This window comes from Falco cherrug, chromosome 5 (assembly GCF_023634085.1).
Source record: "Falco cherrug isolate bFalChe1 chromosome 5, bFalChe1.pri, whole genome shotgun sequence".
Taxonomy (NCBI): domain Eukaryota; kingdom Metazoa; phylum Chordata; class Aves; order Falconiformes; family Falconidae; genus Falco; species Falco cherrug.
Window position 1 is genome coordinate 36,552,955 of NC_073701.1, and position 26,709 is coordinate 36,579,663.

At 44.7% G+C, this 26,709-nt stretch overlaps 1 protein-coding gene across 4 annotated transcripts; it reads left to right on the plus strand.

The window, feature by feature from the left end:
- Window positions 1–2,491: 2,491 nt before the first annotated feature.
- TEF (TEF transcription factor, PAR bZIP family member) lies at window positions 2,492–25,423 on the plus strand. 4 transcript variants are annotated; one of them, XM_055711271.1, is made up of 5 exons: window positions 2,492–2,811; window positions 13,516–13,842; window positions 15,273–15,493; window positions 16,141–16,352; window positions 18,162–25,423. In XM_055711271.1, exons 1-5 carry the CDS (start codon window positions 2,709–2,711, stop codon window positions 18,232–18,234), a joined length of 936 nt encoding a protein of 311 aa, XP_055567246.1. In that variant the 5' UTR covers window positions 2,492–2,708; the 3' UTR covers window positions 18,235–25,423. The 4 variants fall into 4 exon arrangements, with proteins under 4 accessions (XP_055567246.1, XP_005441328.1, XP_055567244.1 ...); XM_005441271.4 differs by having other exon boundaries at window positions 2,495–2,811; window positions 18,237–25,423; XM_055711269.1 differs by lacking the exon at window positions 2,492–2,811 and adding an exon at window positions 7,406–7,738.
- Window positions 25,424–26,709: the final 1,286 nt, after the last annotated feature.

The following is a 26,709-nucleotide window of genomic DNA, read 5'->3' on the forward strand; positions in this document are numbered from 1 at the left end:
AAGTAGCCCTGGTCTCTGCCATTTAAACTGGAGTTCCTGGAGTTTTGGTCGTTAGGTGCCCTTCCCTCCTCTGTGCACCACTCTCTTAGCGCCAGTGTAAGTTGGCTATGGCCGGTTGAGTCTGTGAGAAAATGTGCTGTTAAGGGCTGACTAGGCTTCTGAGTGATAGAGCAGAGCCACTGAGACTTCCACCAACATGGGATTACAATAACAATAAATAGTGATCTGATAACAGTGCAGCCAGCACAAATGATGCAATCTGTGGCCATGCCTGCAGCTCTCCAGAGCCAACATTTCAACTTCATTCACTAAAGCAGTTCAAGTGCTCTCTGTGGTGGGGACACAAGGTCAGAGGGACCCTCCCCAGTAACAGGACTCTACTCCATAGTACAGTTTCTGCTTCCCTGGGGCTGGAAGTCAGGGCAGTGTTGATGCATCCTGCTAGTGATATTACCCAAGCTCTTCTCCTGGGATTATGACTCAAGGACACACAGTGTTGGCAGGAGACTTTGTGGACATGGCGAACACAACATGAGATATGTACTCTCAGATCTCTACACAAAAACTTATAGATGTCCATTGCAGACTAATAATTCAAGATGCTAAGTGACAATTCAGATGATCTTTAAGGTCCATTCCAACCCAAACTCTTCTATGGTTCTATGAATTTCCTCTCAATGAACTTCTTCATTTTCTGAAGCCATAAATGTCAGTCAATTACTGCAGCAGCTGCTGTGAAGTCCTTGGGTCCCTCCAGGCATGCATCAGATGTCTGTCCACCTTTCAGGACAAGTTTGGGCCTGGGGCAAAACCAGGAGGTCCAACTACACCTGGCATTGGGCAGCTACTGCGTTCCCAGTCACTGTATCTTGCCGTCATTTGATGACAACCAGAGCTAGGCATATATGATGGCAGCTGTCCCAGGCATCAGTGATGCCTGGCAGGATTGAGTGACGCTGCTCCGCTTGCTTTGACCGGCCAGAATGGACCAGAAGATTTCAGGAAAGGATATCGACCTCCTGGCTGGCAGGCTGTGCTCCAGGAGGGAGAGGTGTAATAGTTTCTCTTGCTCCCAGCAGCCAGAATGTACTGACCACCTGCCCAGTCTGTCTGTGGGCTCCAGCTTTGGGTGGGAGGAGGACACGGTTGATGACCTAGGGTTAGTAGGGGACTATTCTTCCTGAATGGCTTCACCATCAGTGATTATCACTGGCTGTTTTCTTACATTCTGTCTAGGGAATGGGGGGAACAAACGACAAAGAAAATCCCAAGAGGCTGTAATGTATTTGTATTCTACCAAAGATCCACTGTGTGATTTCTGAGCCTGATTAGATTGGGATCTAGATCATGAAACTTGCCCAGCTAATCTGAAATTCCCAGCCACCCAGCCTTGCTAGGTAATTATTTCTTTTTGGGTTTTATTAGGTTAAATCAAATACATTTCCTTATGGGACCAAACGCCATGTTATCAGGAGCGAGAGAAACTCTATCACTTCTTAAGACTAAATGCTGGGCCAGCAAAATGCTTCACTTTAGACACAGGAAAAGTCCTAATGACTTCACTCAGGCCACTTTCATGCTTAGAGCCATGCACGGTTTTGCTGGGCTGTCCCCGGTAGCTGGGGCTCACAGACCAGTCAGTGTAGGAATACCTGGTCCCTATCAACTCACACCAGTGCTGTAAGGCTGAGCCTGGCAAAACGGACAGGAGCAAATTGTGAAATCAAGGTACTGCTGTTCCAATTATCACATCCAGTAAAAGAGAAGACCCCAGCACGTGTAAGATGCTCCTTCCCAAGCCACATCCTGATAAAGAAGATCAGTCCTTTATCCTCTGGTCTCCAATCCATCCCTCCATGCTAAAAACTTCACCCACGGGAGAGGAGGGGGTTTGCTTGCTCAAGATCTTACTTAACCAGCTGTTATCAGAGTATTTGCAGGGTGCATGAACTCTCTTGCCTTACATCACTGCTCCGAGAGGAGAGGAGGCTGTTGGCTTTCTGATAAAACTCTGTGCCATTTATGAAGAAAAATTCTGCATTTTGGGAATGATGCACATTTGATAAGATGCCTTATGCTGTTACCAATATTGACTTAGGAGGGACACACAGTAAGTGTTGCATCATATGCAAATATTGTCACGATCTCCATCTCGGAGAGCTGAGAAGTTAGCAGGCATCTGCCTGCAGGCAGCATGTGTTTTCTTCACGGGGCAGCTTGCACAGCTCAGAGCCCCCTGAGAGCCCATCAGAGGATCCCTTTGCTGTTGCTTTTGCGATGTGTGTACCCCTGACAGCGCTCGCTTGCTTCCCCCTCCCCCCCCTCCAATGTGTGTATTTGTTATAACACCTTGGGAAGGAAAAGGGTGCTGCCTTTGCGAAGTTAGATAACTGGCCCAGTTCTTTGCTGCCGGATTGGCTGGGAGAAGCCCTGTAAAACCGCGCTGGCCAGCCGCCCGGCCCAGCCTTGGAGCCTGCAAGCTATTTCCACAATTGGCCACTTCAGAGGGGGAGGTGAAGACAGCCGGACAAACTGCATCTCTGCCGGGCTGCTTCCCTTCTTCGTTTTTTCTCAGCCGGAGTAGTTTTGCAAGGCAGCTCCAGGTGCCACCGAGCCCTTCTCGCAGCGCCCAGGCAAGTGGGGTGTAGCGCTGGTGGCCAGGCGCCTGGCCCTCCCTGAGCCGTGCTAGCAGAGTCCCGGGACAGGACATGTCAAGCTGCAACAGCCCTGGGGGCCCCACTGCCCTGGACTTCCCGGAAGTCCTGAAGTCCCTGCTGGAGTACTCCTTACCCTGGACCAACAAGATGACAGGTAGGATCGAGGGAACACATGCTGGGGTTTCTGTTTTGATTTCATTTCTCCTTGCCCTCCTTAAGTTGCAAAGTAAGAAGGGGACAGAAGACCTTGTTTGCTGCAAGCCCTTCAAGGGTGTGTTTCCCCCAAGTGTCCAAGTCAGACAGGGAGCTCTGGCACCGAGTGTGTTGTGCAGCTAGGAGGAAAACCGGCAGCAATGGATTGGTTACAAAATCAGCCAAGAGTGCTGAGCTCCTGATCCTTTTAATCTCTGTGCTCAGCTACTTCTTGGAAACCCTCAAAGCTTTGTGCACAGAGAAAGCTTGGGCACAAATCTCCATGCTGACGTAGGAGCGACTTCCAGGATTGCCATCCAGGTTGTCCCATGGTTAATAACTGCTGAGACTCCAGTTGTTGCCTCTTCCCAATCACAGACTGTCCCAGGAGCCAGGGCCGCACGGGGCAGGCTGACTCCATGCAAACTGCGTGTTTGGTGATGGCTGCAGTTGTTATCAGTGGAAAGCTGGGGTAGGGAACACAGCAACTGTGTTTCCTTTGCAAGAGTACTTCTAATACTCCTAGGTTTTCCCACTCTCTGTGCAGCATCCTAGAAAACAAATGGAAAGGACCCACCAGGAGTTTATTTCGTCTGGGCTTCTGCTGTGCTGAACACTTGGCTCTTGCTGGACCAACCACTTCTGTTACCAGGCATGCTCCAAGTGCCCATTGCACAACTCAGGGCTCTCTGATTTTGGATAGGATGCCACAGCCTTGGCAAGCTGCTTTTGGATTGTTGTGTTTTAATGTTCACTGCTGAGTGCTGGGGAGGTGTGTGGGAACACCTGGGCTCAACAAGCTCATGTCTAGGCATGAGTAAGTTGAACTTACAGAAACAAACATGCACTGAGCTCACCCGTCTGTAGGGAGCTGCTACCGGGACACACAGGCAGCTCTGCAGTCTTGAGGGGAGCATGACCCAGGAGCAAAAAAACCAGACACACAATGTGGAGAGGGACCCTGCTCTTGCTCTGGGGTCAATGGGAGAAAAGGCTGCTGCTGCTGCAGTGAGGCATTCATGGCAGGAAAGGCAGCTGCCTACACCTGCTGAAATACAGTGAGCCCTGTGGCACCTGCACAGCTCCCTGTGGAAAGAGGAAATAGAGCAAGGGGAGCTGCCATACCCTCTAAGGGGCTCATCTTGTCACATTGCTCTGCTGCTTCCACCTGTGAGCCTGGCTCTCTCCTTTGCTGAGACTTTGCCTGCTAACAGGCGTGTTTACATATCAGACAGTATGAAGCTGCATGCGGGGACTGGGACATGTTTTCTGAGCTGACTGATACCCAGGTAGAAAGCAGACCTGGCTGGGAGGAGGACTAATGGCCAAGGGAGGCTCACATGGTGCAGAACCTTGCTGTGGCTAAGCTGAAGTCTGACTGCCTCTCTGAGATCTCTGGTCTCCACAGCCAAGTGAATTGAGTTAATCCAAGGGAGGAGTGCTGGCAAGATGTATCTGTTTGGCGAGAGTTGGAGTTAGGGGGGTAGAGGGGAGATCAATGATTTGCAGAGGGAATAATTTCATCTTAACTCAGTGCGGCTTATTTGGCAGCTGAGGGAGCTGTTTTGTGGAAGCTTTCTTCCTCAGCCCCAGGACCACCCTGCCTCTCAGTATCACCTCCTGTAACCCTTAGAATTGTCCTTATTATGCCACCTCCCTCCCTAGCCCAGCGTTCCTGTTATAGCCCTCTTCCCAAGAGCTCAGTTCTCTCCTCCTGAGTCTCCATACCTATGTACCACTCATCTGGATTTGCCAGGTCTCAGGCCTCTGTCTGAAATGCGTCCTGCTATTCAAACTTCCCGGTGGGACTTGCTGTACATGTCCTGTGCCTAGCACTTGGCTGCTTCTTGCTTGCCTCCCTGCTGCATCAGAGCTAGGCTGTTCTGCATCATCTGGCCCTGACAGGACTCCCAGCAGTAACAGCCAAGGCTGCTGCATTCCTCTCCTCACATCTCATTGTCCTCCTCTGTTCCTTCTCAGCTGCAGAACAAAAGAGAAATTGTAAATATTCAGGCACATCACAGCTTAACTAAGAAGGTACAGCTGATGGTGCAGTCCCCGCTTTCTGCTGGCAGTGGCTTGAGTCCCTAATCCCCAGAGGAGGTGAGGAGAAGTTCTCAGAGCAGCCTCCCTCTGAACTGGCAGGGCAGAGCTGATGCCCAAGCAGGGTGATGTGAGAGGGAACCCACAGGAATGTTCCTCAGGAACTCCCTCCCTCCTGCCTTTGGGCCAAGCAGCTAACACTGTACAGGCTAAACCCTTTCCAAGCAAAGTCACAATCCAGTGGTGGTGCAGAACAAACCTTAGCACAGTGGAGCATGGGTGGAAATGTGCTGGAGGAAAAACATGGTCAATCTAAAGGGAAAAACCTTGGAGTAAAGGCTGCTGAGTGGTTTCAATAACCTCCATTCATATGGATGTTACCCAGCAAAGCAGCTGCCATTGAGATCTGCAGGGGGGATGTGCGCAGAGCTTGTTCCTTGAAGGAGTGCTGTACAGTACTGAGACACAGCGTCGTCCCTGGGGGGCCTCCAGCATCAACAATGGAACAAAGCGACCATAAGAGCTGTAACTGAATGGGAAGCCTGCAGCCTGCCCTGCTTTGGCTATGTCCCCTTGCCCTGTTCCTAGAAGCTGCTCCTTCCCAACCTCACTAGGTTGTGTTCTCTGTCTACCGCCTACCACTAGTTGTTTCCCAGGCAAAAGCATCAGTGTGAGCCCACTGCCCCTTGCCAAACTGTATTTGCCACCTCTGTCATGTGTGTGGTCTGACATCTGTCTTTCATTGCCCTGTGTGAAGTGGCATCTCCCTTTCACACATGTGCTTTTTTCTTCCACCAGCTGAGCTTGGCAAGGCAGAGGGAGTCTGTGAAAGGCAAGCAGCAGCCCTGGAGCACTCCGGGCAGCAGAGCATGACCTGTTCTGCCTGCTTCTTGCAGCTGGATTTATCAGCCTTGATAAACGATGCATTAACCCACGCTATTCCAGCCTGTATTAACAAGGTGGTCCTTTGCAAGCTCCCTGTCAGGCAGCATGTGCACAGGAGTTGTGTCAGGAGTCCCACACCTGTCCCATGAAGGAGGCAGCAGATCCAGCCTCCTAGCCTATGCAAGAGAAGGTGCTAGCAGGTAGGGCAGCTCCCTGTCTGCCCAGGTGGGATGGAGACATCCCCTGGTCCTCATTGCAGTAAGGCAATGAGGGAAAGCGCCTAGCCCATGCAACTTCCAATCCATTCCTTTGCCTTGGGCACGTGCGGAAGATTTCAGATTTCAGACCTGATTTTGTGTCACAAAGACCATCGGGGTTTATTAGCAAGAGTCAAGCCAAATTGTGCCCTGTGACCAAAATGAAATGTCTGAGGTTTGCAGATGGGCAGCTGAACCAAGCAGATGCCAGAGTGTCTACCTGGGAAGTCCCTTTCCTGCTAGCCCTTATGGGGACATCTCTGCACCTGTGGCTCTGTTGGGTAGGGATAGGGCTGTCCCAGGGAGGTTGTGCACCCTTTTCCTCTCCTCACTTGCAGCACTATATGGTAGGTTTGCTGTGTCCGGCCCTTCTGCAGCAAGAGGCAGCAGCTTGCTGACAGAAGCCTGTGGCTGTAGCATCTGTCACTCCTGCAAGAGTCTATTCATTCCGCAGGAGAAGCTCCTCTGTATCTGCCTGTGCTCTTGGGGATGAACTTGGCCACATTTGCTCCCTTTGAGCTCAGCAGCTTAAATGGCAGCACGGCATTCCTGTTGATGCAACAGGGCAACTGGTTGGGAAATCGCAAGGATTGCTGCGATAGTAAAAACTTGGAGAGACCCCCCGCGCTGCCCGCTAGCAGCCCAGCCGTGGCAGCAGCCGCAGTGAGGTCCTTCTCCCGGCGAGCGTTATATAGGGCACCGCTGCGGCTGCTGCTGGCGCCATGTAGGACAGCGGGAGATTAAATCCTGGTCATGTGGGAAAGGTGATCTCGGGGTCCTAAACGGGGATATTGAAGGACCGGCTGCAGAGCTGGCACCGGCGCCGGTTCAGGAGCGGCGGGCTCCCGCCTTGCTCCCCGACGGCTGCCGCGGTTACGCGATCTCCGGGCCCGGGCCCACCGCCCTCCTGCGCGGCGCCGGTGGTCGAGCCCTAGCCGGGCCGGGGCCGGGGCAGCAGTCTGGGCCGAGGAGGGGCTCGTAAGCGCCGTACGGCACGGGCCGCCGCCAGGTCGCCTCAGGCAGCGGCGGGGGGGCTCCTGCAGCGGGCACTGCTGCTCCTCCGCCGCCCACGCGCGCGCTTCCGCCCCCCCGCGCCTTCAGGAGCAGCTGGCGGTGACGCAACGCCGGGGGGAGGGGCGGGGGCGGGGCACGGCATGCTAATGAACCGCTGGAGCCCGCCCCTGCACGTGCCCGGGCGGGCGGAGGGCGCGTGCCCACGCCGGCCGCAGAGGAGCGGGGAGGGCGGGGCGAGCCGGCGCGGGGCCGCCCCCCAAGCGGCGTGGGCCAATCCGCGGGAGGGAGAGGGCGGGGCGGGTCCTACTTGGGCGGGCAACGCCCTGGCGCTCATGAATACTGAAGCACGCGCCAGGCGTCAGGCGGCTGCGCACGCGCCGTCGGCCTCCCGTGCGCCGTCTCGCTCCGCGCTCATCGTTGCAGACGCGTCCCGGGGAGCTGTCGTAGCCTCGCGCCGGGCGCTGTGGCCGCTGGCGACCGTTGCCGACCGTTGACAGCCCGCCCGCCAGCTCGCGGGGAGTATGCCCGGCCGCGCCGCGCACCAGGAGGCGGCGGCAGCGGCAGCAGAGCCCACTGCAGCCGGAGGCAGCGCGGGGGCCGCCGCGCAGCAGGAGCAGCGGGGCCTGGCGGGCGCCTTCCCGCTGGTGCTGAAGAAGCTGATGGAGAACCCGCCGCGGGAGGCTCGCCTAGGTGAGCGCGGGAGCGCGCGCAGGAGCGCGCGGCACCGTCTAACCTCCCCCCCCCCCCTCCCCCTCGCCCCCGTCACCCCCCCCGCACTGTCTTCCCGCCCCGTGCCTCGGAGGGCGGGACCCGCCGGGTCACGGGAGGGGGGGGGGGGGTGGCTGCGGTGTGCGCGGTGGGGAGAGGCCGCACACCCGGGCCTGGCGGCCTCCTCCGGTACGCCCCGCCATGCCCCCCGCCCCGGCTGTGCCAAGCGCCGCTAGCACGGGATCCCGGCCCGCCGGGCAGGGCGGGAAGGGCTCGGCCTCGCGGGGCGGTCGCCGCTGCCCTGCGCTTCTGAGGCGGGGAGCCGGCCGGCTCTCCGCCTCAGAAGCGCAGGGCAGTGGCGGCCGCCCCGTGGGCTGGTGTGACTGGAAAATTCAGCGGCTGCGACGCCCTTTCGCCTGTATTGAGGTGCCCGCTCTGGGCAAAATAAAATGCTTCAGGTCCGAGGGATGGGGTGGAAGTCAGGAGGTGACATGCTGGTTTTATTTCCTTAGCCGCCTAAAGCCCTCCCTGCTTTTAGGTGCGTTGCGAGGAGCAGGGATGAAAAGGTTTCGCGTCTTCCTTCACCTTAATTGCTGAAAAGTTGGACGATGATATGCATATACAGCAAATCCCTTCAGATAAGGTTTGGTGATAATCCATACGGGTATGACCCACTGCCTGCACATGCCATCCTCTATAGAGTGGAGCTGACTCTCTCCCACTGATGCTTATATTCATTGCTGATGGCACACTTTTTTTTTCTTCCACCTGGCAGTATTTTTGCCTTCCTGAGTTTGATTTTGAGGAGCGCTCAGGTTGACCTGCACTGCTGTAATACCCAGTGTACTGCTGTATAATAATAATAAAAAAACGTCCTTATGCTTAGGAATTTTGAGATTGAGAATCATTTTTGGAACATCAGATGATATCTAGGGTAGACCACAGTGCAAGCAGGGTTGGCAAGATTGTTCCTACTGAAGATCCTAGTTAAGATCAATTTACTTTGTATGTCTTGCGTTGCACAATACTGTGTAAATGTATCCATCTTGTGATTCTGGGTTTTTTTTTTCTTTCTGTTTAAAAAAAAAATATATGTCAGTCTCTGATAAAGGTTTTAGTTGTGTTGCTATGGTGCAGGATGCTGCAGTACATAGAATCTCAAATCTACAACATTATAGGATTTCGTAAGATATTTCTGCACCCAGTTGTTTTTAAAGGCAATAGTGCCAGCAGGAGCAGTTTAAGTTCATGTGTGGAAACCATGACGGTAGCCGACTGGGATATGCTAACTTTGCTTAGGAGTGGTTTTATGGTCCAGATTCATGTGATCTGGCCTATGGAGATGTAAAATTTTAAAATTGATATGATTTTGAGGTAGTGCATTTTTCTAAAATTAGAAACACTTGACACTTCTACTAGATGACCCCATTCCAGCTTGGGAAGGTGTTAAGCTTGATTCTCTAAAGCTTGCTAGTGAGTCCATTGTATCTTGATTACCTCTCCCCATTCATGCTGTGATGAAATTCAGATTGTTCTTACTATTAAAATTTCTCAATAAATCTCCTTAGTGCACCTTGTTCTGTTTCACTTCATACTTTGTGGAACTTGTGCTATCTGTTTATTTTGATCTCTGATGCTATTCTTGTTTGCATATTTGCAAGACAAAAGAAAGAAGCCTTCTGTGTTCGCAGGTAGTTACTCCATATTTACTAAAGACTTGTCAGTAGAAATGTCGCTTAATTGACTTCAGAGGATCCCTGTTTATTTTCTGTTCCTTCACAGTGTAGTGACAGCCAAAATGTTAAGTAATTACTAATTTACTAAATACAGTGGTATGTTTTCAGCAAGCTTTCTGAGAAAAGACCCTATGCCTTTTGTCTGGAACGCCTGTTGACAAAAATACTATTTTCTGCCTTTATTCTGTGAGAAACTGTATCAACTAGCTGCAGTGCCCATTTATAGTCTTCACAAGCTACCTGTGGGTTTTCCAACTGCTGTAGGTAATTTGATTACCCAGTGAGCCAGGAGGCTTTCTAACCCTTCTGAGCAACAGAGGAGGACATCCCGTTCCAACTGAATGCCATCTTGAATGCCCTGCCATAAGCAATGTCTGACTGGCCTTGCTCTAAGTTCTTGTCATGTACGTTGTAGGGATTAAATAAATAAAAAAAATATTATTTAAAAAAAAAGTCCTGTGGGGTAAAGGAAGATAATATTGTGGAGCAGGAGTGCAGGCCTCTCCTATTAATAAGGAGCTGCTGCATACTCTCCAAAGGATGTCTTAATCACTGGTTGTGTGCTGCTGTGGCAGGAGGAATGCCTCAACAAACATCACAGTAATGGGCATCAGGAATACAGAACCCTATAACCTGTCTTGTTCCATTATCATAAGTGGGACTAAAGATTTATGGAGCAATTAGCCTTAGTCTGTATAGTGTTTTCAGTGTAATTTAACAATATTTTTTGATGAATGAAGGGAACTTTGTCAAAGAAGTGTTTGTTCTGTTTGTGGCTGTGATAGCACTTGACAGTTGTGGCCAAAATGACTTTTGGTCTGGGTTTGATTGGTTTGTTGGGTTGGTTTTTTTTTTTGAGGAAAAACCCGGATGTGGAATAAAGCTTTTTCCAGGCTGCTACTTTTGGCTACAACAGCAGTATTTCCAACAGTTCAAGAACTGGAATGCTCTGCCTAAATTACTTACCATAAAGTAGTGACCTCTCTGTTAACAGCAGATGTACAGCCTAGTTAATAGGTCACAGTAGCAGAATGAGGGGGCTAAATTGGACATGAGCTATCAGCTGCAGAAGCACAGTCCAGATTTATCAGGGTGACCTTGAATCACTGCAAATGGAGCCTCTTAGGATACTGCAGCTCTGCTGTCAGGTAATACCTGTTTACACTATAAATATCTTAAGAGAATTAATGTTTCACGTCCCTGTGCTGGGGTGGGTAGAAACTTCCCCCTCAAGACACAAGAAGTTAATTAGTGTTTATTAGATATTGTGCATCCAGCAGGATGTTATGCAGCAGAAGTAAAGATTAAATGAACTGAAAGCAAGCCAGTGGGAAAATGCCAATGCAAAAATGATCATACAAAGGTTTTATCTTTCTGTGTGTCATGTCTGAAATACATGGGCACCCAATATTCATGTTAACTTCTGCTATTTCAATTTGTTTTGGATATTGCTGTTAGAAGAAGGGGGGTGAGGGGGGAGAGAGATCATAGCTAAACAAAGACAGCACTGGGGGGCCTAGTGCTTGCCAGTTGTCAACTTGTAGCAAAAGGGCAAAAAATTTCAGATGATCTTCTCACATGAAGGAAGGATGTAATCTGGTGTGAGCCAGGGATGACAGCAAGAAGTTGGAGAGACAACAGTCTTTTGAGGTTACAGAAGTACAGCAGGATGATGGTGCACATCTAAATGGCATTAAAAGATCTGAGAAGAGCCACATATGCCAGTGGTTTAGTCTTTTTGGCATCTACTGTCGGAAAAATATTTTTAAGCCTTATGTTTAGTCTACTAATCATTAAGGTTTCTATTCTCCTCCGTTGGAGGTGTTGTATTAGATGTTGCAAAACAAAAACACTGCTGGCTTGCATGTAAATTATGCCAGTTTTAGGTGGAATGCTACTGTTTTCAAAAGTAAAAAATTGTTTCTTTTTAGTTGACATTTTGACTCGGCATTCACAAGGGGTTTTTTAATCATGTTGAGTAAAAAATAAAGTGATTTACAAAGAATTTCTTATTGACACTTGCATTTGTATTAATAAAGACATCACCAGGATATCATCCATAATCCTCAATGTGAATCAAGGTTTGCTTGAGCTGGGCACTCTGCAAACCTTGGGGAAATACACAGTCCCTGATTCACAAGTTGAATGGAAAATGGTGATTCCAATTTAGTGGGGTGTGCTTCAGTAGTCAGTGAAATCATCCTTGTAATACATAAGGTAGAGTAGATACTGTTTCTTTACTAGCTTCCAGTAGGAGCTGTTCAGAAACATTCAGGTTATTTGAATCATGACTGTTAACCTGCACATTTGCTTTGCCCAAGCAAAGGGTAGGGAAGTTGCAAAACACCCTGCAAAAAGGAGTTTATAGCAGGGATAGGCACTGAGAGATCGTGGCTCAGAGGCAGCAGTGTGAAGTGGCAAGGGGGAAGGCCAAAAGCTGCAAGGTGATGTTAGCAAAGCTCAGGTCCAGGAGCTACTGGTCTGAGTTTAACATGTTCTTTAGGTACTTGGTCTTAGTCCCCAGTCGGTGGCTGGTGAATATTTTCTCAGCTGTTTAACTGAAAATTGGTATCTTCCTTTGTATAAAATGTTCAGAGTACAGTAGATTAAAATGATAATTTACTTCGTATGGCAGCACTGTTCTTTAAGCCAGAAAAAGCTCTTTCAGTCTCAGTTCCACACCAGCTAAGGCAACAGCGGAAGGAATGCCAGTTCTATCAGAATAGGTTTTTATATAAATAGGCTTTTCTGATTTAGAGCAGAGTTTTACCCTCACTCCCACCCTCGATAAAGAAATATACTGCTTTAACATATTGTAGCCAGTCTGGAAAACCCTTATGCCAGAGTATATTTTGTTGGGCTAACCTGTGGGAATACTGGAGACCCAGACTGGTCCAGTGTCCCTAGAGTCCCTGTTCCGTTGAGCTGAGTATTTGTTGGCTTCCATGGTAAGACCCAGTTTGCAGTTGGTTATGGAACCACTGGTGACCATTCGTTTTGACAGCAGTGCTGGCTCAGTGCTGGTGGTGCTAGCACTACTTTTGCAATGCCTCCTTCAGTGCTGGTAGAGCTGCATGGCTCCATGGAGAACTGTGGATCAGGAAAGTGACTTGGATATTTTTCCCCCCCTTTTTCTGCCAGCTTATTTTTATCTCTTAAGTTATGTAATTATTCCATAACTTGAGTTTTCTGCTTGGATTCTGTCCCAGACAATTGTTAAGATTCGGTAGCTATGGGGAACATAGAAGCAGCCATTTTTCTGTAATATGCGCACTGTAGCACAGTAAATGGAGAAAATGTCATCAGTCTTCTGTGGCTTGGGGGTGGGATGTGGGAGTATGCCTTATTAGACATCTCCCCAAAGAGTGAAAATTGTATGTAGGTACTCTGAGCTATCTATAGCAAATAGCATTTGGAGCTATTGCTTTGTGTGGACATGCTGAGTCATTTCGGAAAGAAGTGTTTCTAAAATACTGAACAATGGATATCCAGGTCTCTGATGTCCTGTGGACCTTTTGACTAATTTTCAAATTTATTCTGAAACCCCATATTCCTTTCTTGTTTGTGTCTAGATTATTCTTCTGCACCTTCTTTCTTTGTGCATAGAAAAAACTACTCTGCTTCCTTGGAGTTTTCTTAATGGCTGCCCCTGTAATCCAACTTGCGGACACTCGCTTTCGCTGTCTTCCAAGATGAGCCTGTGAAAAACAGGCTGTTGTGCAGTGAGTAGCTAATAAACTAGATGCAGTATGACATCATGCTTTGGTAAGTTATCACAGCAAAGATGCAGGCCTTCAAGGCTACTCAGATATCTGTGGTCCAGCCATCACAGGGAGTCAGAGCATTCCATACTGAGTTACATATGAATATATGAATGTTGCCTTTCAACATCTGATTTTTCAGATCATGTCATGAGACAGAACTATAGCTCACTGAATTTCCTTTCATGGGGATTTTGTTACTCTTAAACTTTGAGCCTCTCCTGTGTTGCAGCTTGTACAGTGACCTACTTGTATCTTTCAGATAAAGAGAAGGAGAAGATAAAGCTTGAGGAAGATGAGGCAGCAGCTGCCAGCACTATGGCAGTTTCGGCTTCCCTTATGCCACCCATTTGGGACAAAACTATTCCTTACGATGGCGAGTCTTTCCACCTGGAGTACATGGATCTGGATGAGTTCCTGCTGGAGAATGGAATTCCTTCCAGCCCTACTCACCTGGATTTGAATCAGAATCCACTCTTGCCTGTGGCTGAGCTGGAAGGAAAGGAGTCTGCCAGTGTTTCCACTGGTTCTCCTGCATCATCCTCTTCCACTGCAGTTTACCAGCAATCTGAAGCAGCCTCCAGCACAGGTAGATGGAATAACATGGGGCTCTGAGGGCCTTTTGTTTTTCTTGTATTAAAAGGTGCCTCTTTAGGTCAAAGACCAGATGTGAACTTGTCAGTGTTAGCAGTGGCAGGTTAAGTAGCACAAACATGCTCAATGTAGAGCCTTAGTCTGTGTTTCAGTTCATGAAGATGCTGCTTCACCACCTCTTCTCCTCCTGGAAAAAATGATTGTCTTTGTGCGTAGTCTGCTTCTCTTTTGAAATTAGAAATGCTGAAACAGTGATGTACAGTATTTGCTTTCCTGGTATTGCCAACCTAGTGAGAAGCTGGACATGTTTCTCAGGTTATTTTACAACAGATTTGATAGTTTGTGACAAGGCATTTGTGCTATCTGGGTGACTTGGTCTGCTTGGGTGAACTTACGCTAACTTAATGTACCTCGTAAAACAATGCTTAATGGAACAACAATGAAGCAATGTTTTCATGCTAGCCTGTGAAATGTGAGAACAGACACTTGGAAAAGGTGTGTTAATGATGCAGTTTGATGTTCTGTGGTGCTTTGAAGTGGGAATGGAGGAACAAAGAAACAAAACTGTACTTAAATGGTACTAGGAAACTTCTGCTCTTCATTTGTAGTACGGAGATCTTCTCTATTAAAGAATTCAGCAGCTCAGTTTGCCCTAGATTTGGAGTGATAGCCATGATAGCCACTAAATTCACAGTACTATTTTATGAGTAGACTTTACAGAAAGCATTTTGCTCAGAGCCTCTTCGGTGAATCTGCAAAAGAAAAGCAAAATGTGGAACTTCAATAAGACATATGATGCAGCTTTTTTCTAGGTGGTATGTGGAAAAAAACCTTATTGATCACTATTTCAAATTTCACTGACATTTGCAATTCATGTGTATGAAGTTTATAAACAACAGATAAATATGACAGAGTTCATATGGACACTGTCGGTGTCAGACAGTCTGTTGGGACATTGGTTTCCATGTGGCAAAGTACAATACTGTTTGTATTTTGGCAAATCGTTGTCTGACCTTTGAATGTCCCAGTTACCAGGGTCTTGAGGCAGGCTTTTTTCTGTAAGGCTTCTATGGTATAAAACTCAGACTGATACAAGTTTCTTACTTCTTGCTCCTGTGGAAGGTGCTTCTTAAGTGTGTAAAGCATGTAGTTTTTGCCAAGGAAGTATTAGCTCTTGTCACACATCTGTTTACTTATGTCTGTCAGTTAGGCATATATTCCTAGAGTTCGTATGATAAACTGTGCTGTGTAGCTTCTATCTGTACCGGCAGCAGTACAGCACCAAGCACACCTTAGGGAAATGACAAATAATACTGTTAAATCTTGTCCACAGTAGGGCAATGAACAGAGATACCCAAGTCAGCTTAAGTCAGTTAAGTCTCTTCATCCTGCTGAATGTATTGTAACTTCTCCTGTTGTTGCCAGAGTCCCCACCACAAAATGAGAGAAATACTCCCAGCCCCATTGATCCTGACTGCGTAGAAGTTGAGGTGAATTTTAACCCTGACCCTGCTGATTTAGTGCTGTCCAGTGTGCCTGGTGGTGAGCTCTTCAATCCTCGCAAACACAAGTTTACTGAGGAGGACCTGAAACCACAACCAATGATTAAAAAAGCCAAGAAGGTCTTTGTCCCAGATGAGCAAAAGGTAACATTTATTGCTGCAAACTTCTCTAGGCCTTGATCAAAGTTTCTAACTCTTTGTCCAAACATTTTGACACATACAGCTAATGTGCTATACCTACGTGATTGGGTAGAAGCACTGCCAAGAACAGAATTGGCAAGTCAACTGCTGCTCATGTTGTTTTGTTGGTTTGGTATCATGAGATAATTGCTGGGCAGGAGCAACTTATCATGTTGTATGCAGAAATTAGAAGTAGAACTATCAAGTCGCATCCTCATCAACTGCACTTTTGAAGGCTGTTGTATGTTTGCCCAGCATTGTCTGATCCAGCTTTAAGCAGCCCAGACAATAGAACAGGTTGTTTTCTGTGGAATTTTGTTCCCAAATTGAAACTAAGTAAAGGGAGCATTTCAGATGGACAGCTTCTTAGTAGCCAAGTCTCTTAATCTCCCTAGTTCTGGCAGTGCACCTGGTTTATCCTAAAACAAGACTTGTGTAAGCATGAAATCTTACGGTACTGTGTTGCCTGCGTTTTGGTGTCAGAGCCCTGAAAACCAGTGAAGAAGAGTGTTCAATACAGCAGTCAGTGTGAATGTCATTATACAATAGAGAGGTGTCTATTTGATATAGTTAACAGGTTTGCATCTTTGTTACTTTACTTTTTGCTACAGGATGAAAAATATTGGACAAGGCGAAAGAAGAACAATGTGGCAGCAAAGCGTTCTCGTGATGCTCGGCGGTTAAAGGAGAATCAGATCACAATTCGGGCAGCCTTTCTTGAGAAAGAGAACACAGCCCTGAGGACGGAGGTTGCAGAGCTGCGCAAGGAAGTGGGACGATGCAAGAACATTGTTTCTAAATACGAGACCAGATACGGACCCTTGTAAGCACACCCCTTTTCCTTGTTAGGGCTCCTTGTTTTAGCCTCTTAGACTTCTCTGCCTTCTGTAGAGACTCCCAGAAATAAAGTTTATGGAGGCTTTGCCATTCTGCATCTACACAAAAAAAATCCCAAACAACCCAAACCCTGTTTCTGTTGGCACAAGTTGTTCAGGCCCTTTTCTGATCATTGTATTGCCTAAAATCTTAGTGTCCATATTTACAACTTTGTCTTTAACACTGATAGAGCATTTTCTGATGTCGTACAATAAACAGATTCACCTGCCTGGAGGAATAGATGTGAATCCCTCCTGAGTCGGCAGGGCTTTTGCTATCTGTTATAATCTCCATTTTAAGTGGAGAAAGAGCCTAGGAGACTCTTCTTGCTTTTTTTCTTTTTTAAACTCCTGCTCTTTTCTCCCTCTCCATCTTGTCACCCCTCCCAGTCAAATTGTAAAACATAATTTTAAGGTATAAGTAGATGTTGCTGGGCAGCATCATTAATTCATCTCCCATTCAGAGGCACTAGAAAGTACCTGTTGTATAGGACTCTTCCTGTTGAAGAGGAATAGGGGAACCTTTAGGATGGGAAGACAGGAAGATACTCAATCTCTTTTAAAAATGGATCTATCGCGTGGTTAATGCGCAAGTGTTATGCAGACCAGAGTCAGTGCAGTGTTGATTAAAATACTGCTCAGACATCTCGGTAGGTTCTAATCCTGGATAACTTCCAGAAACCAAGGAGAGAGAACAGTAGGGGGATCTCTCGCTTTACAGATATGGACAAAATAATTTGCTCTGGGTTTTAGGCTGTGTTTCTACCACCACCCCTCCTTTTTTTTTTTTTTTTCTGAAGAGGAACTTCCCCCTTGAACTGAGAAGTAACTGAGATTTAGAAAAAGAGGTCTGGCTCATTAGGCAGAACCTTGAGTCCTGTCTGTTAAGGAATTGCCAGTACCTCATGCTTCGGAAGAAGTTTTTTTTGTTTAAGAAGCAAACAGGCACTGTTACTTTACTGCACCTTACCTGTTGTACAAGAGCTTGAGAAAGAGTTTTGGTCCTTTGCCTCGTGAACACTATGGAACAAGCTACACCCTCTCTAAACATGAACAGTTTACCTCACTGTGTCCTGTGTAGCAGCATATCTGGTCTCTCCATGCCTGCTGGTTCTCTCTCCAGCAAGTTTCCTGTTTCAAAATTAGCACACAAGACGTGCCCTCTTGGAATTAATCCATTCTCAGCACCAAGCACTACTTCAACAGTATGTGGTGGTAAAAGAAAAAAATTTTTGTGGGATGTTGGGACCTTCTACATGACCTACAATTGCAAGAACCAGAAGCTTTAACGAAGTCTATGTCTAGAAGTCCTCTTAACAAGAGAAGCTATCTTAAGATAGTGGCTGTGTCAGAACTCTTAGGGTACGCTTCCTGGGCTGATATTTGTATTAGGGAGTCAATGTGGGATAGAAGATGTTTAGGCTAGTTTCCAGTTCCCCTATTGAAATCTGAAAAGTATATTTAAAAAGCGTTGGGGTTTCTTTTCTATACTAAAGACTTCTTGTCTAGTTTGTGTTTTAAACAGTGTGGAAATCGGTATGAGTTTAGACCAATTGTGTGTTGACTTCTTAAGGAAGTGAGGAGAAGCGGGGTCAGGAATCCAGAATGTTTAAAGTAAATGTATGCTTTGAACTGTCTCCCCCTCTGTTATGCTCTTAATTTGACTAGAGTGGCTCTTGATGCAGTGCTGGTCTAATTTCTTTCAAACATGCTAAAAATTGTCACCCTTTTCAGCAGGGTTTTTTTTTTTTTCACAGGGTGGTGTGTGGTGGTGATGGTGGGAAGTATGTTATAAATAAATTGTCACACTTAACACTTTGCTTTGTTTAAAGTGACTTATCTGATTCCGAGTGATGCAACTTTAAAGACTTTTAAAAACAAAGAAACTAAAAAGCACACATGAATCGCCAGTCTTCAGAGTGCGCAGTGAAATCTATGAGGTGTCCCAACACAAACAACTGACGATGACCCTGCCTGCCTGCTTGCCTGCAAGTACCCCATCTGAACTACCCAGGGCTGGGCATGATGTAAAGTGCAAAGTCTCCTTAATTCTGTATATGGCTTTCTTATCTATCTTTCTCACTGTAACTATGAACTACAATAAGCTTACTTACCGGGGTTTTGTCAAGACTCTCAAAGTTCATGTCTCAAAGTCTGTTGACAGCCTGTGTGAATAGTGACTCTTTGGTTTGGTGCTCAAGTGGAGGACAACAGGGAGTTTTCAATGAAAGTGTTTGTATATATTAAGAACTGCTATATTTTAAGATTTTTCCCTGCAGTAGAATGAATTTTATTTAATACTGCAGCTCACTTCTGGTACAGTGTAGCGTCTTGTGGAGTACTGAGTGCAGAATTAATGACATGAGGAAAACAGTCTGCAATGTGTGAGACTTCCAGTGCAGAAAAGTAGAGCAGATGTACTGAAACAATCCAGAAAGCACCACAGTGTGCCATACAAAGAGTAGTAGTAAACCTCTATCAAATGACCCACGTAATAGTAAACCACTTCGGTTGCTTTCCTGCTCCACTGCTGTAACCTACCTTTTCCTTTGTTTCTTTTATGAAGGTTGCTTTCTTTTATGGTATCTTACTGAAACAATCTATCCTTCTGTTAACAATTTAGCAATCATGGAAAAGGTGCTAGTCTGAGCTGCTGATCCCCATGTCTCTTGGCAGTCTGAAATGACCAAATGAGTATTAGCTCTAGCAACACAATTGATATTAGCAGCCATATTAAAATTTTCTGTCTCAACTACATGAGAACTGTTTTATAAAACTGAAACAGCCAATGATTTCCCAGTTACAACAGGCAGCTTAAGTATCGAGACCCTTGTGCTGCTGTGGGAGAGTAGATGAGAGCTTGGACAGGTTGTGAGGATGTTTATTGTGTGTAGAAGATGGAGGAAGTAAGTGGAAGCTACTTTGTAAGAGTTTCATCAGTGCAACAAGGATCTACTCGTATTAAGGAAGCTTAAGAGCTAAACCTGTGTAGGAAGAAAAAGAGTATTTAATTCTTGGGAAAGTAGTACAGGGCCATGCTTGTAGCCAAAATGGAGCTTGTAAGACAGGAGTGTATTCATGCCTGGAGAGTGAGAAACAGCATACACCTCAAAAAATAATCTTGAAAAACATTCAGAAGCACAAGTGCTGGAATTATGAGGCACAACTAGTTACCAGCAAAGCTCAACACTGTCATGTTGAACGAGTATTTTGACTTTGCATTTAGCCAAGAGATTCCACCCCCAATTATAGAGCAGAAAGGCAAAAAGGTGCAAAGAAGCAGCTAATGTAAACTTCATTTAAAAAAAAATAATAAAAAAGCTAGAATGCATAACCTTTGTAAAGAGCATATGTAGTTATTGACCTGTTATTTTTAATGGACCATGTTCTGAAGTCAAGAAGGTGCTTTTAGCTTTTTTGCTAGTAACAAAAGTATGAGTATATTGTTTTAATTTGGGATTTTAAAGTGATGAGATAATCTTGGGGTATTCTCTTCAAATAAATGTATAGTTTATCTCCATGTTGCTGAAATATCAGCACATATCTTACCTGTGTCAAGTATTGCTGATTTGGGCTGATATTTTTGGTCTCTACTGTTTTTTGTTGTTTTATTTTGGTGATAAAGGCTGAACCTTGGATTCCAAAAAAAACCAACAGAAAAACAAAAAACCCACAAACCCAAACCAAACAACCAGCCCTGACAGCATGTAAACGTAGCAACTCTACTTGCATTTATCATATGTAAATTTCTAATTAGTTTTGAATGGCTGTCCTTGCAAGTCCTGCTTCCTGTTTAAATCACAGAGCTAAAGGGTATATTGTAACTGGGCGAGGAGTTGCTAGTCCTTCTTTTGGGTCTTTGCTGCCTTACTGCTTCAGGAATATCTTTTAAATACTTACATATTGTATACAGGATTTGATTTTGCAGTATGTCATGCTGTTTTAACAGCAAAATATTCCATCAGTGAGATTACTATGTGTAATTCTATTAACTTTTCACGTTGTGTTAGAAGCCTACACAATGAAAACTAACAGTGAATGTTCATTAGATACTTTTCTCAGAGAAGACTGTTGGAAAACTCTTGTGCTTCCCTGTACGACAGTGCAAATTTGCACGTTCTGGGATTCATGTGTCTACAGGTTGCAAAACTGGAAAATTGCACTTTAGAGTGAGTGCGGCTTAACTTTTGTAGTTGGAGAAATATATATTTTTTTTAAGAGGCAACATCTTTAAAGATAGATGAGAAGGTAGTAACTATTTAAAGGAGTGTAGGTATTGCCAGACAAAAAATTATGTGCAATGCTGAATTCCTTTCTCAGTTTTTGCAGTCTCAGGAATTTAATCTTACTGCTTCAGAGCTCTCTGTTCCTCTCAGAATTATTAACTATATAACCTTGTTTCTTTGACTAGGATGACAATCCTATCCGTGACAACTTGGGTGTGTTTTCATAGTGGTTGTAAGACCACCAATACTCTTTTAGCTCAATTTGAACGTGAAAAGATGCTGAATTGATGAGTTTGAAGTTCTTTAGCCTTGGAACATGCTCTGTAGAGGCCATAAGTCTGCTTGATGCCAATGTACCCCATTCCAGCCCTAAAGGGACCATCTCCAGGGGGAGAGAATAAAGGGAGTGCACCTTTCAGCATCACTGCAGGGATTGCCAGTAAAGGGAGCAGGTTTTGACACAGCTGTACGTTCATTAGGAAGTGGATTGACACAGAACAGCCATTTCACAGTACTAACTTGGAAAATACATAAACTGTTGATGAGATTTGTGGGCAATGAGTGTTGTATTCTACAGAAGAAATAGGCTATGAATAAATGATGTGCAACATTTAATACAGTGTTGCTTTCATACATAGTCTTCTAATCTACTACACAGTTACATCTCTTACAATAATGCAGTTTTGTGTTTAAAAATTCCGTAGAAGCTCAGTCTTTTGCCTGTTGCCAAGATCTGTTCCCACTGAAGCCAGTAACAAAGATCTCACTAACTCCCACAGGAAAAAGTCTTTACTCTTGCGTGGCTATCGTAAAGTTTTAGCAAGCGCTGAAGTCATTGAATGTCTTTGCTTTACTCTAGAAGGTTCTGTGCTGGGATCAGATTGGATGGATCTCAGATTGCAGTATGTAATGTTGGTAAATCAGCACTTGCTGATTTACAGTTAGTGATAGTTTTGATATTCAGATAATCTGGATTCTGCTTTTTTTTTTTTCCTTTTGCCCTGCACGGACAGGGTGAAAAAGTAGTGTGCTATAAACTTGTGCTGGGAGAAGAAATGTTGTTGGTTTGTTTTTTTAAAAAAAAAAAGTGGATTTTTGCAGTTCTTCTAGTAACTTTTACTGTCTTTTCTGACAATTCTCCACTTCCCTGCTGTGCTTTTGAAAGTCCAAGGTGTTCTAGCTGTAAAAATCACTTCCAGTATTATCTGCAAGACTGCTACTAATTGTACTAAATTCAAGCTGGGAGGTGTAGTGAAAGGCCAGCAGCTCTAGGAATACTGTAATAAAACCACTTGGGTGGAAAACATATTTTTTTGTAGACAGCAGAAGTGAGGGACTTGCACAGAAGAGAATATTGCTGCTTCAGCCTTATAAGCCTCCTCAGCATAGCAGGGCTTTGTTCCTTGTGATCAGATGCCTTGATTTTTAGCGGAAATGGAGGTATCTTGGATCTTTGCAAAATCCAGATAGGATTTTGTTCACCCTCGTGGTTTTAGCTGCTAAACACAAGGTGAGAAATGCAAATTTGTCTTAATGGATAGATCTTACATTTTTGGCAACCTTCATCTAAATCCATAAACAGCACAATCATTTGCTAATGCTAGTGTTTTGCCTTTGTAGCTCTACAAGACACTGGCTGGCTTTCTAGAAGTTCAGATAATTACTTTGATCTGTATATCTGCCACTGTAATATAGTGGAGATGGATAAGTTCACCATGAAAGGCTGGGAAAATGGTGGAAAGAGTAGGTTTAACTAAACTTCTGTGGAGATACTGATGGAGAAATTACAATGAGTTTATTCGTGATAACGCAGACTTGCCATACAGAATGTATTTTCTTAGTTGGATAGTATGTGATCCCCTAGTGAGCTGCTTTTGGAATGCAAAGTTCTTAAAGTTCAAGCAGCTACAGGGGAAGAAGAATTCTTTGAGGAAGATGCGTGTATAGATACTTGGCAAAGAGAGTGAAGAATGAAAGCAGAAAGAGAATAGGGATGCATGAATCTGACCTGAGCAAGATTGCTAAAACTGAAGCTTCGCTGTTTACAATTTTAGGCCAATTTGGATCCCCTCAGTTTAGCATCATACAGAAGATATGTAGTTGTTTAGGTTTTGGGCATCTCCTTTTCTTGATCTCATTTCCACAGTACAGAAGAAAGTGGAAGGAATATATGGATAGGGAAGAGGAGAGTTAATGCAGAAAGGCATGAAAAAATACCTGTTGCTTTAAATGAGGGTGCTGTTGCACTGGGACTTGACCTGCCAATGTCAACTGATAGTCCTGTGTCATGAGGAAATTACTGTCGGAGGCCCCAATATTTTAAGGCCTCAATTCTGCTGTCACTTCTGCATGGGATGAGCTCTGTGTCTGTAGAGCACCCATGTGACTTAGCAGGATCTGTTCTTGAATGTGGAGCTCTGCCCAGGCAGTCAGCTGCAGAATTGTGTCCTTAATACACAATCAGTTGTAGTTATAAGGCTGTTTATATTCAATGTAATTTGCGTGCCTGTTACATAGCCAAAACCCTTGCTACTTCATTTTCCCAACTAAGGCATGAGCAGAAGCCCTTTGCTGTACATCATCTGTTTAAAAAAAAAAAAAAAAAATTAAAAAAAGTGCTTCACATATGTCTAGTAAATTAAGGCATGTGATATTGGTCTGTGGGTCTCAACAAACTTTGCTTGTGTACCTGCCTGAATGTTTTCTTAGCTCTGCAGCTATGTCTCGGTGGGAAGGTATGGTGGGATTTGTTTTCTTGAGGGGGCACAGCAGCAGCTCACATCTGTCATGCTGTGGATGACTGCTTGCTGCTGGCCAGGATCATGGATGGATGCATCCTCTGCACTTTTATGTGAAGTTGTCTGAAATATGGTGATTAACATGGTTATTGGAATACTGTATTTTGTATAACGTAGAACATGTAAATACACTTTTAAAACTAATCTGTTCTATGAAGTAATAAATAAGTGCTTCCATTGTAATACCTGAATATTGTTAATGCTTCATGTAGCTCGATTTGGGATTATTTTTTTTCCTAGAGAACTACAGAAATCAAAACAAAGATTGATGTTGTGGAATTCTAGTCTAGTTGTGATGCTTTCTATCAACAAGAAATGTTTTAAAAATAATACTGAGTTACTTAAGCAGAGAAACTGGGAATTTGTGGGAATGAATTCTCTTCTAGTCTTTCTTTAACAGTGGCCACTGATTCCATTTATAACTGTAATTCTTCCCATCCCGTTAGCTGGACAGTGGATCTGTTGTTTCTGAGTAGCACTTGGAAGGTGGCAATATTAAATTATTTGTAAAGCTTAGTGATTGAGGAAAACTAAGGTTGGTTGGGGGTTTTGTGTATGTGTGTGTTTTTTAAACTGTTCTCTTTTGGCTCAAACAGATCTGTCTCTACCTTTCAGCCAGACTGCAGCAAGTTGCAATGAAACACGAGTGTTGCTGAAACTCATTTGTAACCTAACCTAGATAGTCTGCATCTTTATTAGTTCTATTGTGTACATAGACGACACAAGTATCCTGTTGTGGTGTGGAGAGAGAGAGAGAAAGTGACCTGAGGTTTTGCTGAGTACGTGTTCACTGAATGCTGCACAGCTGGAACTTTCATCAGCTTTCATGACCTCTGCTATCTCATGTTAAAAACAACAGTGGAGTGAGAATCACAAGCAGTCTGCTAGGAAATGTGAACACTTGGGTTTTGGGGAGAAAGTGAGATTGATCTATTTGCCTTCATCTAAAGATACTAGCTTGTGATGACACTTTCTGCAGCCACAACATAACTTCTTTGTCTTTAATGCTGTACTGGTCCTCTCTGGTAATGGCTGCATCTGCAGTGTTCCATAAATGACAAAGCCACAACATCTTTTGCAGTGGGCAGAGATGGTGGCATCTCTGTAGCTTTGTTTTTTCTTCTACTTTTTTTTTCTTCCCATCTCAGTATCTCTAGGCTGTAAAATAGCTATGAAACAGTTAAGCATGTGTGCAGATTATTCAGAAAACTCTATCCCTGTAAAGCTTTTTCAGGGACATACAGTTTTTAACTAGGTAGATTGAGGGAACTCCTGTTTTGGCCTGAAGTTCTGTTGCCTCTTGGGTAAAAGTTTTTTTGGTGGTTTTTTTTTTTTTGCTTCAGGTGTGACACTGATCTGTCCCATTGGTTCAGTGGGATGGATGATAAATCTGCACAGTATTTATATAAGATATAAATCTGATCTTAGTTTTACTGCTTGTGAAGTTGTTTAATCTCTTGGATGTTTACTCCTTGAGGTTGTCTATATAATTCCTGTAAATGTAGCCGCTTTTTGAAGCGGTCCATCAAGTGCATTTGAGATCATCCTGACTGAAAGATTCTATAGAAGTGAAAGAGATAATAAAGATTGTAAAGCGGCTGGGTAAAATTGTATTGCCATAAACGGTTTTAATTTATATAAGGATCTTTTGTCCCAAACTGCTTATTTTGTACATAAACCTACATGCTCCTGGCAGCTGATGGTGAAAATAAAGGTGCTTAAACAGCAATCTAATGAGGAAAGGGCATTTCACTGTTGCAGAGTTGGTATTATTTTATATTTCCATTTATTACACTTTTTTAAATGTATAAACCACAGATTTGAATTCTCAAAGTCTTCGGCTTGGATTTTGTGAGTAGTTTAAATCCTCTCACCTCTCTGCTCATAACTGGTTTTTAAGAAAAAGAAAAGCTTTTGTTTAAAATGTAAAATTTTGACTGTATTAAATTCTGTTAGTACCCTTCCTTTTTAAGAAATAAAATGTATATTCCACTATGCTGAGATCCAGTAGTTTTGTTCTCTATATAGCATACTGTGCCCTGTACACCTCAACTGCCAGCGTTACACCTTCACTTTGCATTGAAGCTGGTAGATGCTAAAGCAGCTGATCACCTTTTAGGATTAGGTTCTTGCTGTGCATTTCCAGTTTGTGAACTGTTAGGTGTGCAGTTAACAGGCATACAATTCCCCACATTTTTCTTAAAAGTTAACTAATCCAGAAAATAACTTTGCAAGGTTTTGCACTTGTCCTGTAATGACTCTAGGTCGAGCTCTTTCAGGTAGGGGGAGAAATCTTGAGAACTACTAGTCAGCCACAGACACTTGGACCTTGCTTTGTCTATTACTTTGGGGCCTACAACATCCACAAAATAATCGGAATTGTTTATTTCATGGGAAGAAGTAAAGTTTAGAGTAAATAAGTTTTGACCATAAGGACAGCTTTCTCCATGCCTTTCCATTTTTTGACCTAAATCTTGGTTGGTTCCTTTGTTTGTTTGCTTTTCAAGAGCTGGTAGGCGAAGAACAATGTGGTAAGAAATGTATGTCTCCTGTATATTCACTGCATCTGACTGGAAAGCACAGCTTCCAGAGAAGGCTGTGTTCACTTTCTTTTGCTTCTTACAGTCCGTTATATTTCTACCCAAGGCTCATGCTCTCGAGGAAAATGAGTTCACTGGTGGTTCAATTTATCTGAAGGATTTTAGCGTATCTAGAAAGTGCACTTCTTTGCTTTTGTAAAAGGTTCTTTGTAAAAGGTATCTTGTATGGTTGGGGGGGCAGGCAGTAGGAAGAAAATAACATTCTAAAGAGGAGGAGGAGGGAAAGCTAGGATTTCTCATTCAGCTGCAAGTAGGGCTACATGGACGCTCAGTGACCATTTTCTGACATTTGAGGAGGAGGTATCTAGTCCAGGTGCTAGAAGACCTATGAAAACTGGGTTGGCATTCTGTGTCTGGTCATTCAGTGGTATATTTTTGAAATGTATGTATGAAATGACTATATGCAACTTACCACAGTGGATAAATAAATAAATTCATATGGTTTTGCAGAAGGAAGAATTCAGCGTCCATTAGTTGTTTGTCTCTGGTTATCTTCCAGAGACATGGCGTGATTAGTGGCCTGGCAATTTGTGTATAAAAGCTAAAACCCTACTTATTTAGAGGGAGGGGCCTGACCTGTACCATGTACTGAAGGCCAAGGACTTGACATGACCAAAACAAGGTATCGCAGCAGAAACAGAGTGGGTACCAGGATGCGTTGGCAGTATTCTTCTGGTGTTG

What these genes read in the sequence shown, in the direction of transcription:
- TEF (XM_055711269.1), top strand. Translation starts at nt 7,570, where the DNA reads ATGCCCGGCCGCGCCGCGCACCAGGAGGCGGCGGCAGCGGCAGCAGAG. An exon ending in GCCGCGGGAGGCTCGCCTAG is followed by an intron (nt 7,739 to 13,515) that starts GTGAGCGCGGGA and finishes TGTATCTTTCAG; the next exon opens with ATAAAGAGAAGGAGAAGATA. An exon ending in TTGTCCCAGATGAGCAAAAG is followed by an intron (nt 15,494 to 16,140) that starts GTAACATTTATT and finishes TTTTTGCTACAG; the next exon opens with GATGAAAAATATTGGACAAG.